Source organism: Molossus molossus, unplaced genomic scaffold (genome assembly GCF_014108415.1).
Source record: "Molossus molossus isolate mMolMol1 unplaced genomic scaffold, mMolMol1.p scaffold_m16_p_13, whole genome shotgun sequence".
Classification (NCBI taxonomy): domain Eukaryota; kingdom Metazoa; phylum Chordata; class Mammalia; order Chiroptera; family Molossidae; genus Molossus; species Molossus molossus.
Genome location: NW_023425348.1, coordinates 12354082 through 12366124, shown reverse-complemented (window position 1 = coordinate 12366124; position 12043 = coordinate 12354082). Strand labels below are relative to the sequence as shown.

Below are 12043 nucleotides of genomic sequence, written 5' to 3'. Positions count from 1 at the left end.
ATGCCCTTAGCAGGAACTGAACCCGGGTCTCTCTGGACCGCAGGCTAACACTCTAACCGCTGAGCCAAACCGGCCAGGGCTGGAATGCTCTTTAAAGCAGAGAATTGCAGAGCTAGGCAGAACCTGGCAGGTCAACCACAAGGTGCTTGTGCCAGAGGAGGTGGTGAGTGGTGGGGGGAGCCGGAGCGCCCCTGGATTTCACTGAAACCTTGCTGTGGCCCTGCTCATGCGTAGTCATGGAACTCCAAAAACATCGGAAGGTTCCTAGAGTGTGGGTTCCTGATCTTGAGGGGAGGAGAAGATGTGAGATGAAGGGAGGACGGAATTCAAGGCCAGAACCTAGGGACGCACGAGGAAGCTATCTGTGGGCAGGGCAGCAAGGGCGAGGGCAGTAGGTTCCAGGGGAAGTTGTCCAGGTGTCAAGTTTCACTATGAAGACCCTCCTCCCCCAAAACCCTTCTCCAGGGCTCTCAGTTCTCTGAGATTTGGGATTTACTTCCTCTTCTCCACTGAGCACTTGCTCCTCTGCTACCAGATCCTGCTTCACAATCCAGTCTTGGTGAGTCTCCCTGGTTTTTTTTTTTTTGTTAATCCTCATCCGAGGACATTTTTCCATTTTTTGTACAGACAGAGTAGGAGGGAGAGAGAGGAAGAGAGAGAGAGGGAAACATCGACGTGAAAGGGATACATCTAGTGGCTGCCAGCACGACCAACCAGGGCCGGGGACAAACTGCAACCGAGGTACGTGCCCTTAGCGGGAACCGAACCCTGGTCTCTCCGGACCGCAGGTGGACGCTCTAACCGCTGAGCCAAACCGGCCAGGGCAGAGTCTCAGGGTTAGTTCTCCCACTCTTCCCTCCCTTGCTTAGCCCTGTAGCACTTACTTCATTCTGCCTCGTAGTCTAGCTGGGTGTTCGTGTGTGTGCATTACCCGTCACCAGGAAGCTGCTTAAGAGTGGGACCCGTCTTACTCATCTCTCTTCCCTCACAGTCAACTGAATTGCTTAAAAATTTTCCCCTTTATTGATTTGCAAAGAGAGAGGAAGGGAGAGGGAGAAAGAGATAAAAACATTGATGAGAGAGAACATCGATGGGCGGCCTCCGGCATGCCCCCCACGGGGATTGAACCGGTGACCTCTTGGTGCACAGGTCGATACTCAACCACTGAACCACACCAGCTGGGCCAACCAAGTTGCTTTAATATGCTGGAGACTCCTTGAGGAAAACAACTGCATTTATATCACTTTGTGTCCCCACAGTACTTAAGAGTTTCCCATTCAATAGTAGGAATTAGTCAATTCTTTGCAAGTTTTAGAAGTCTAACAGAAAATATTCCAATATACATGTAAACCCTAAACATTCCTATATTGTTTCCATCTTTTGAAACTTCATTCATGTCATCCCAATGGAATGGAGATCTAGGGCTTGCTTGTAGCTAGCAGCTTTTGAAAACTGATAAGGGGAGGCAGGAAGAAAAGCAAAAAAAAAGAAACTCAGCCGCCTGGAAAGAGCCATAGATCTGGTCCTGCAAGTGTCCTAGCCCCCAGACTATCCAAAGCTGTCTCACGGACTTTTCAGACACCGTGTAACATTTTAGGGACAGGCTTTGTCAGGCAATCAGACTTGATAGTGGATTGGCCTTGCTCACTGGGAGGGGGTCCGGGACCCCTAGTAAACAGACATGCATGTCACATGTTGTCTGCTCGGCTCATGAAAACAGCCAAAGCCATTGACGGCTCACCGAATCTATGAGTCCTAGGACGAGTTTCAACTTTCAGGCGAATGCTTTGAACTTTTTTTATTTTTATTTTTTCTTTATTGAATTTTAGAGAGAGAGGAAGGGAGAGGGAGAGAGAGATAGAAACATCGATGAGAGAAAACATCGATTGGCTGTCTTCTGCATGCCCACCCCTGGGGATTGGGCCCATAACCTGGGCATGTGCCCTGACTGGGAATCGAATTGGCGACCTCTTAGTGCATGGTCGACACTCACCCACTGAGCCACACCGGCTGGGCTGAACTTTTACCAGGAAAGGCATGACTTTTCAAGTGTGGCCAAGTTATGTTTGCTTCTCCTCATTAGTCTGATAATCAACTGGGCATTTACCATCTTGGGAACAAAAATATTCAGATTAGCCCTGGCCGGTTTGGCCCACGGACCAGAGAGACCTGGGTTCGGTTCCCGCTAAGGGCAAGTACCTGGGTTGCAGTTTGTCCCCGGCCCCGGTTGGGGTCGTGTGGGTGGCAACCAGTCAATGTGTCTCTTTCACATCGATGTTTCTCTCTCTCTCTTCCTCCCTCTGCCCCTCCTGCTCTATCTGAAGATAAATGCAAAAATATCCTCAGGTGAGGATAAAAATATATATTCAGGTTATTTGACAAGTATCCGAGTAACCATGTTCTAATGGTAACATGTGTACTGGATGATGAATCCCTAGTGTCTTGTCTTTGAACAAATCTCCCATCCTCTTCCAGTAGGGAGGACTGGGGAGTCTCAGCCTACTCCTGATAACCAGATAACTGACGCTGCCTCCTTTGGGGCTCCCATAGCTCCTCTTTTCCGCCTGCTCCTGGCCTCTTACTTTCCCTGTTTGGAAGGCCCTTCCACTCTGGCCACTTACTGAACTCTTTGGAGATGCTCTTCTTCCTCAAGGTCCTGTCACCTCCCTGACCACAACTAAATGCTCTGTCCATGTGCTCCCATTGCCCTGGCTCCTTCAGACCCAGGCTCATTATGTGTGGTGCCTTGTATACAGAAGTCTGTGTGTCCCTAGTCCTATGGTGACAGCCTGTGGAACAGAAAACATCTGCCTCTCGGGAGTTTCCAGTCTGAGGCAAACACACACACACAGAGAGAGAGAGAGAGAGAGAGAGAGAGAGAGAGAGAGAGAGAGAGACAGAGGAAGAAAGAATACCAGTGAGATAATAAGTAATGGAAAAACAATTTTTTTTAAATCCTCACCCAAGGATATTTTTGCATTTATCTTCAGATAGAGTGGGAGGGAAGGAGAGAAAGAGAGAATCACCAATTGGTTGCCTTCCACACGACCCCAACCAGGTCCGGGGACCAAACCACAACCCAGGTATGTGCCCTTGATCAGAATCAAACCCACAACTCTTTGGTCCATGGGCCGGTGCTCCAACCACTGAGCCAAACGGGCCAGGACATAAGTACTGATAATTTGATGGAATTCTATCATGTAAATTACTGGGATTACTTCATATGTATAAAGTATGTTTTATAACTACTGTATATGGTTTTTTTGTTGTTAACTAGAGTCGCCTTCAAGTAGAAGAGACATTTCATGCCTGGTTTTGAGACACAGGGGGGACTATCTTTGGCCAAAAAAAAGTTAACCTGACCCTTCCTCCTCAAGCTTGTCATACTCCAAGGAGTGGACAAAGCATCAGGATACTTGAGTTCTCTTCCGAGCTCCCTGGTGGTGATCTGCTCTCTGAGGAATAGAAATCACTTGTCACCGAAGAGCCTGTGGGTTGAATGAAAGAGAAGGAAGGTGCTGGTGGTAAACTGCTATCTGCGAGGAAACAGGTGCCAAGCAACAGGCATGGTGCCCTGGAAGAAGAAACCAGACTGAGTTCCTGAGGCTCAGGAAGCCACTGTGGGTCTGGTTCTCCTGCTCCCTTAGCTCCTTCCGAAGCCGAAGCCTCACCTCCTAGGTGTGGTAGCTTGGCACAATGCAGTGATCCCGCAGGGGCCAAGGAAAGTCAAGCACCGGGTTCGACCCCAAACCTGAGCGCACTCCCAGCCCCTTCGGTGGTGAAGTGCTGGTTGCAACCACCTGCCACTGCAGGAGGGAGGAGGTGAGAGACCGGGCGGGATGCTTAAGGAAAAGCACCAAGATCAAGGACAAGAAAAACACGGGGCAGGAGGGGCTTTTTAAGTGTCCATGCCTTAGAATTTACATCATCTGCCAAACCATAGCTGCGTTTCCGGGAATTGAGTTGTATTTTCCTTGGCTTCAGACTACATTTTTTTTTTCTTTTTTTATCCTCACGCGAGGACATTTTTCCATTCTTTGTTCAGATAGAGTGGGAGGGAGAGAGAGGAAGAGAGAGACATCGACATCGAGTGGTCGCCACCCGCACGACCCAACCAGGGCCGGGGACAAACTGCAACCGAGGTTCGTGCCCTTAGCAGGAACCGAACCCGGGTCTCTCTGGACCGCAGGCTGATGCTCTAACCGCTGAGTCAAACCGACAAGGGCTACATTTTTTTTTTTCTTACTTGATTTTAGAGAGAGAGGAAGGGAGAGGGAGAAAGAGATGGAACCATCGAGGAGAGAGAACATGGACTGGCCGCCTCCACTGGGGATGGGCCCACAACCTGGCCATGTGCCCTGACCGGGATAGAACAGGTGACCTCCTGGTGCAGGGTCGATGCTCAACCACTGAGCCACCCAGCTGGGCCCCACTGCATTTGAAACAGGTGTTTTACAAGGGGCAGGTGCTGCTCCACACCCCCTTGCTCCACGGAGCCGTGCTCCCCACTTGGGAGGCGCCGCAGATCAACTGGGGGGCCTGGCCCTTTAAACGTGACCCGCAGAGGCCGACGCGGCGAAGACCGACGTGGAACTCGGAGCCGGAGGCGTCAGACACGTGGTAGAGGGTCGTTCATCTTGGAACCGGGCAAGGGCTTCCCCCGCCGCGGGTTGTGCATCGGGACGACGACAGGAAGGGGCCCGCTTTGGCCGTCCGCGCGTTTCCAGGGCCCACGTGGTGGCTCCGTTCGCGAGTCGCGCGCGCAGCGTGAAATCCGTCGGCCCCCCGCGGCTCTGCCCACAGTAAACATGGCCGCCGCCGGCTTCAGCAGCCCCGCCGGCTCCGCCAACCAGAGCCGGGCGGGCCCAGCGGGGCGCTCCCTGCAACGGGACGGCGCCGAGGCAGCCGGGCGCTCGCGGGAGGCGCGAGTCTGAGCCGTAGCGTCCGGTGCGGGACACCCGGGCTCCGGGAGCGGCGGCCCCTGCGGCCGGGCCGGCCCGCGCTCGCTCACCATGGGGGCCTTCCCGGAGCTGCCGATGCCGCTGCTGGTGAACTTGATCGGCTCGCTGCTGGGGTTCGTGGCCACGGTCACCCTCATCCCAGCCTTCCGGGACCACTTCATCGCCGCGCGCCTTTGTGGCCTGGACCTCAACAAATCCGGCCAGAAGCAGATGTGAGCGGCGGCACGCGGGTCGCGGGCCGAGGACGCGCGTGGGCAGGGCTGGGCTGGGCTGTTAGACCGCTCGCGGAGATGCAGCGCCAGCCCCGCGGACCGCCCCCCGGGCAGCGTGGGGAGGGGAGGGGCGAGGGCAACCGGGGACTCGGGGTCCCAGAAACTCCCGCCGTGGCTCCCGCCCCGCTGCTGGCACTAGTGTGACCACGCCCCCTTTCCTCTCTCCCCTCCACCCCCTCTGCTGCTGGGCCACAGCCCAGAGTCCCAGGGAGTGATCAGCGGTGCTGTCTTCCTTATCATCCTCTTCTGCTTCATCCCCTTCCCCTTCCTGAACTGCTTCGTGGAGGAGCAGTGTAAAGTCTTCCCCCACCACGAAGTAAGTGGGTGAGTGGGGGCGGCTGGCTGGGGGCTCCCGGAGAGTTGGGGTTGTTTGGGTTGGGGGAGGAGGCTAAGGAACAGGCGAAACCGGGAATTCTGGACAGGAATGGTGAAGTGGGAGTACGGTGGAGCGGTGACCTGCCCGAGCCTCCCCCAGTTTGTGGCCCTGATAGGTGCGCTCCTGGCCATCTGCTGCATGATCTTCCTGGGCTTCGCGGATGATGTCCTGAACCTGCGCTGGCGCCACAAGCTGCTGCTGCCCACGGCCGCCTCGCTGCCTCTCCTCATGGTCTATTTCACCAACTTTGGCAACACGACCATTGTGGTGCCCAAGCCCTTTCGTCCGCTGCTCGGCCTGCATTTAGACTTGGGTGAGTCGCTCTGCCCCTGCAGCCCCTACTTCAGGGTACCCTTACCCCATAAGAGATCCAGCAGAGCATCCTTCCTGGCGCTCCCCATTCTCTCCCAAGTGTCCCTGCTTTGTCTCTGTGTCCTCTCAGACCCTTTCTGTTGGCCCTTCATCCTATCCTCTGTCCTCGCCGCTTTTTTCAGAAGAATATCCTTAAATTCCCATTCTAAACTTGCCACTGCTTCTTTTCTTACTGTCCTCTCCCCCAGGTATCCTATATTATGTCTACATGGGGCTGTTGGCAGTATTCTGTACCAACGCCATCAATATCCTAGCAGGAATTAATGGCTTAGAGGCTGGCCAGTCACTGGTCATTTCTGCTTCAATCATCATCTTCAACCTGGTGGAGCTGGAAGGTAGGTGGGATTGAGTGTTAAGGGAACTAGTTGCCTGAAAACTGGCGTTGGGGAATTCGAGAAAAAAGCAATATGTTAATAATTATAGAAGAGCCCTGGCCGGTTTGGCTCAGTGATTAGAGCGTCAGCCTGTGGGCCAGAGAGTCCCGGGTTTGGTTCCCGCTAAGGGCATGTACCTCGGTTGTAGTTTGTCCCCTGCCCGATTGGGGTCATGTGGGTGGCAACCATTCGATGTGTCTCTCTCTCTCTCTTTCCCCCCTCTCCCTCCTGCTCTGTCTGAAGATAAATGCAAAAATGTCCTCGGGTGAGAATAAACATAATAATAATTATTATTATTGTTATTATAATTATAGAAGATTAGAGCTCTGGCTGAGTAGCTCAGTTGGCTAGAGCGTTGTCCCGATACTCCAACGTTGTGGATTTGATTCCTGGTCAGGGCACATACAAGAATCAGCCAATGCCCGGCTGGTGCGGCTCAGTGGTTGAGTGTCAGCCCATGCACCAAGAGGTTGCAGGTTCGATTCCTGGTCAGGGCACATGCCCAGGTTGTGGGCCTGATCCCCAGTGGGGGGGCATGCAGGAGGCAGCCAATCGATGTTCTTTCTCATCGATGTTTCTGTCTCCCTCTCCCTATCTCTCTAAAATCAATAAAGACAAAAAAAAAAAATTTTTTTTTAAATCAGCCAATGAATGCTTAAATAAGTGGAACAACAAATCGTTGTTTCTCTATTTCCCCCTCTCTAAAATCAATAAAAATAAATAAAATAATTATAGAAGATAAGAGAAAGTATTTTACTTTGCAAACAACAACTAAGATTTATTAACCGAGAAAAATAGCAGCCTTGTCATTTATAGCTAAATTGCACTAATAGGTAGGCCATGATTGGCCCTTATTGAATATAAACAATTTCACAGAACCCCCAAATCACTCTGTGACCATGATAGAGTTAAGACAAAAACCAGACCCCTCCACAACTATGTCAGCATAGGCAAAACCACAGTAACTCTATGAATCTCACAAAAATGACCAAGATCCCCCTCTTCTGGCTAACGTGAGTGATTGCTGCTCCCTTCTAACTCAGTTCCTTCCACTTCATAGATAAAAATTAAGACGTTCAAAGAATTACTCCTGTTGACAGCACCCAGACCAGGGCAAAACTTTGCCACCTTGCATTCTGCTCAGAATTACTTAAAACAAATCCTTATAACATCCCCTTACTGAGACATCCCATGGTTCCCCAGGATATATGGTTTCCGAAAGTCTCCCTTGTTACAAGTCAGTAGATCCAGCTTTGATTACAGGTGTGTTTCTAATGGTAGTTGGCTAATGGTCATCAATAAGTGTTTGTTAAAGCTAGGCACTTTAAAATATCTCATTTAAACTTTGTTTAAAAAAAATTTTTTTTTACAGACTCACCCAAGGACATTTTTGCATTTATCTTCAGATAGAGCAGGAGGGAGAGAGGGAGGAAGAGAGAGAGAAACATCGATGTGAGAGAGACACATCCAGGGGTTGCCACCCACACGACCCCAACCTGGGCCAGGGACAAACTGCAACTGAGGTACCTGCCCTTAGCGGGAACCGAACCTGGGATTCTCTGGTCTGCAGGCCAACGCTCTGACCACTGAGCAAAATCAGCCAAGACTAAATTACCTTTTTTTAATCCTCACCTGAGGATACTGTTTTCCATTTTTCTTCAGATAGAATGGGAGGGAGGAAGTGGAGAGAGAGAGAGAGAAAGAAAGAAACATTGATTTGAGAGAGAGACATCCACTGGTTGCCTCTCGCAGGACCCCGACCAGGGCTGGGGATGAACCACAACCAAGGTATGTGCCCTTGACCGGAATGAAACCAGACTCATCCGTGGCCTGACACTCTAACCACTGAGCCAAACCGGCCAGGGCGTCTCATTTAAACTTTGTAACAGCTCTGAGTGGCAGGTGTTATTAACCACTGTATATTTTACAGATGAGGAAACTAAGGCTTAGAGAAGTTAAATTTGTCATGACCAAGGTTAGGAAGTACAGCTTGTATTCAAACGTAGGTCTGAGTGGTCTAAACCAATTTAAGACAGTAACTGGTTTGGGAAGGGTTCCTGAAAGAGCTGGAATGTAGAGAATTGCCTGGTTGATATAAAAGGGATATTGAGTTCTTGAATGTGGCTTGGGAGAGGTGGACAATACAGCCTGTAACAAAACTTAGAGGCAGACAAAAACAAGGTATTCAGAGGAATGGCTATCACTTTTTCCTTCTTTCTTTTTCCCCTGCTTCCAAAGGTGACTGTCGAGATGATCATGTCTTTTCCCTCTACTTCATGATACCCTTTTTTTTCACCACCTTGGGATTGCTCTATCATAACTGGTAAGTAGACATGTGGATCGGGGGACAACTATTTTAACATGTGGCAAGTATGGTACTGATCATGACTCATCTCCAGATGGAGAGGCAAAATCTGTGCCTACCTATATTGAGTGTTTCCTTGCTCTTCTACTGGTCGTATTCTTAAATTGCTCTCTACCTAGCCATGGTTAAGGACAAGAGCTGTGGAGCCCCAGGAATAGATGAATTCAGGGCCTTGGGTCTGGAGAGTTGCTGGGAGAGCTGGATGGAGTCTGAGTCAGAACCAGGGTCAGGGCTAGCCCAGTGCCAGGGTGAGGTGTGTGGCATGAGAGAAAAGACTGGTAAGGCCTCTAGCCACTGGCTCAGATCCTCTCCCCCACACAGGTACCCATCACGGGTGTTTGTGGGAGATACCTTCTGTTACTTTGCTGGCATGACCTTTGCCGTGGTGGGCATCTTGGGACACTTCAGCAAGACTATGCTACTCTTCTTCATGCCCCAGGTGTTCAACTTCCTCTACTCACTGCCACAGCTCCTGCATATCATCCCCTGCCCTCGTCACCGTGTGCCCAGGTAGCTACTTGGGGCTTGACAGGGACGTTGTATTTTGTAAGTTACAAAGCACATTTCTCTTCCATCATCTCATGTGATGTTTACAGCAGCTCTGCTCACAGTAGTAAGCAGCAGAGCCAGCAGTAGAGCTCACGTTGTTTGACTCCCCATTCAGTGCTCTTCTGATTAAATAACCACACTTGAAGTAGTGGCCCAGTTACATAAATGTATCTTCCCCCTACAGACTTAATACTAAAACAGGTAAACTGGAGATGAGCTATTCCAAGTTCAAGACCAAGAGCCTCTCTTTCTTGGGTACCTTTATTCTAAAGGTAAGAGGGGCCCTGGCCGGTGTGGCTCAGTTGATTGAGTGTCATCCCATGCACTGATGGGTCACTGGTTTGATTCCGGTCAGGGCACATACCCAAGTTTCCAGCTCAATTCCCAGTTGGGGTGCGTGTGGGGGAGGCAGCCAATTGATGTTTCTCTCTCTTCCTGTCTCTCTAAAATTTATTTTTAAAAATCATATTAAAGGTAACAGGACCAAGGAGGTAAGGCTTTAGGCCACCATCCTTAATTCGGGGAATGGGGACTCTAGGCCTGCTTTAGATCCAAGGGGAGTTTAGAAACATTAAGCAGATCCCCATTCGATGAGCATAGGTATTAGCTGAAGTTCTCTCCACCTCCGGCCCTTCCAGATAGCAGAGAGTCTCCAGCTAGTGACAGTGCATCAGAGTGATGATGAGGATGGTGCCTTCACCGAGTGTAACAACATGACCCTCATCAACTTGCTACTTAAAGTCTTTGGGCCCATGCATGAAAGAAACCTCACACTGCTCCTGCTGCTGCTACAGGTGTCGTTGGGGATGGGGTTGACACCTCCTTGTTTCCCCTTCTCCGTGGCTCTTACTGTGGTCATTTTCCTCTGCAGATCCTGGGCAGCGCTGTCACCTTCTCCATTCGGTACCAGCTTGTCCGACTCTTCTACGACGTCTGAGCCCCCTGATCATTGCCTTTTACCTCACAGTCTCCAGGGTTCCTGACTCAGGCCAACCTCACTCTAGACCAAGACTGCGTCCCAGCCCGGCCCCTCCCACCCCTTCTCCTGAGCGTTCCTTCCCCTGTGATGATTGACGTCCTGGGCCTCCGTTGCCCTCCAGTGACTACTGATTGGACTTGGCCTGTAGTTTCCTTCCACCTGCCACTCTCCCTGTCCCCCGTGTCCTGCGCCCCCGGGCGGGACACTGCAGCGTGGGTTTCCCACAGTCTGACTCTCAAGGAATGTGGGCCTGGGGAATAACCCTGGCTGGCGACAGGGCCAGGGCTCGGCGATGACTTCGCCTTGGCCCGTAAATGAAGTACCCCAGTCAGTGAAAGGAGACGGGGTGTGGGGCGCAGGTGCTCCAGTGGTAACAATAAAGTTTGTCTTTTTCTTGTTCTGTGGGTGTGTTTCCTGCGCGGCATTTGCGGGTCGATTGGGAGGGTGGATGGAGGCACTTCTCTCTGCCGCATTCTTCTTTCTTCTTTCCTTCACGACCCCAGGCCCCTTCTAGCGAGACTGGGCAGAAAGCACTGAGACCAGACCGGACGTGTCGAATAAACACTGAGATCCTGACGCTTCGGGTGGCGTGAGGAGCCACCGATGGGGTCGTGTGCGGGCTCGACCCTCAGGGGCGCTGTTTCTCCCCCTCCCTCTGCCTTGGCCCGACCGGAGGCGGGAGGGAGGGGCCAGGTCCGGGAGGCGTGGCGCCGGCGCGTACAGTGCTCGCCCTTCTTTAAAGCCCCAGGCCCCACAGCTCTCCCAAAGCCTCTGGGGGCGGCTCCAGACTCCACCCTCTTCGCCTTCCGGTTTGGGCCGCCGGCCGCCGCGTTTAAATCTCGCGCGCTCCCCGCGGATTGGCTACGTAAGGCGGTGGTGGGCTGTCAGCGTGCCCGCGCTGCTCGCCATTTTCCCCGGGCAAAGGGTTTTCAAATCCCACCAATCGGCTGTCGCGCTCCCTCAGCCGAGACGCGTCCGCGAAGGCTCCCCCGCAGCCAACCAGAGACGCCGCTGGAGGGACGAGCCAATCAGGAGGGCGCGGAGGTGTGCCCTGGGGTTTATAAGGGCGGCCCGGTCGTTCGCGGCAGCAGTTCGACTGCGGCGAGCGGCTGAGTCGGCCCCTCCGAGGCGCTCGTTCTCCCCGTCCTTCTACCTCACGCAGCATGTCGGGCCGCGGCAAGACCGGAGGCAAGGCCCGCGCCAAAGCCAAGTCGCGCTCGTCGCGCGCGGGCCTGCAGTTCCCGGTGGGCCGCGTCCACCGGCTGCTGCGGAAGGGCCACTACGCCGAGCGCGTGGGCGCCGGCGCGCCCGTGTACCTGGCGGCCGTGCTGGAGTACCTGACGGCCGAGATCCTGGAGCTGGCGGGCAACGCGGCCCGCGACAACAAGAAGACGCGCATCATCCCGCGCCACCTGCAGCTGGCCATCCGCAACGACGAGGAGCTCAACAAGCTGCTGGGCGGCGTGACGATCGCGCAGGGCGGCGTGCTGCCCAACATCCAGGCCGTGCTGCTGCCCAAGAAGACGAGCGCCGCCGTGGGCCCCAAGGCGCCGGCGGGCGGCAAGAAGGCCACGCAGGCCTCGCAGGAGTACTGAGCCGCCGCCGCCCGCCCGCCCCGCCACCCAAAGGCCCTTTTAAGGGCCACCACGGCCCTCACGGGAAGAGCTGCGCCGCCCCCGCCCGGCCCCTCCCCCGCGCCGCGCCGGAGGCCGCCCGCCCGGCGTCCCCGGGCCCTGCGCGGCCGGCGGCTGCGGCACCTCCCGGAGGCGGGGCCGGGCCCCGGCGGAGCCTTGAC

General features: G+C 53.5%; 2 protein-coding genes across 2 annotated transcripts; both read left to right on the top strand.

The window, feature by feature from the left end:
• The first annotated feature begins 4989 nt into the window (after window positions 1–4989).
• On the top strand, window positions 4990–10645 carry DPAGT1 (dolichyl-phosphate N-acetylglucosaminephosphotransferase 1). The gene is made up of 9 exons (XM_036258564.1): window positions 4990–5173; window positions 5429–5549; window positions 5709–5922; window positions 6170–6316; window positions 8594–8678; window positions 9042–9230; window positions 9454–9541; window positions 9908–10063; window positions 10141–10645. Exons 1-9 carry the CDS (start codon window positions 5013–5015, stop codon window positions 10204–10206), a joined length of 1227 nt encoding a protein of 408 aa, XP_036114457.1. The 5' UTR covers window positions 4990–5012; the 3' UTR covers window positions 10207–10645.
• A 701-nt stretch (window positions 10646–11346) lies between these two features.
• On the top strand, window positions 11347–11916 carry LOC118628201 (histone H2AX). The gene has a single exon (XM_036258996.1). The coding sequence runs from the start codon at window positions 11412–11414 to the stop codon at window positions 11841–11843; it is 432 nt and encodes a 143-aa protein (XP_036114889.1). The 5' UTR covers window positions 11347–11411; the 3' UTR covers window positions 11844–11916.
• Window positions 11917–12043: the final 127 nt, after the last annotated feature.

What these genes read in the sequence shown, in the direction of transcription:
- DPAGT1 (XM_036258564.1), top strand. Translation starts at nt 5,013, where the DNA reads ATGGGGGCCTTCCCGGAGCTGCCGATGCCGCTGCTGGTGAACTTGATC. An exon ending in AAATCCGGCCAGAAGCAGAT is followed by an intron (nt 5,174 to 5,428) that starts GTGAGCGGCGGC and finishes GCTGGGCCACAG; the next exon opens with CCCAGAGTCCCAGGGAGTGA. An exon ending in CAACCTGGTGGAGCTGGAAG is followed by an intron (nt 6,317 to 8,593) that starts GTAGGTGGGATT and finishes CTGCTTCCAAAG; the next exon opens with GTGACTGTCGAGATGATCAT.
- LOC118628201 (XM_036258996.1), top strand. Translation starts at nt 11,412, where the DNA reads ATGTCGGGCCGCGGCAAGACCGGAGGCAAGGCCCGCGCCAAAGCCAAG.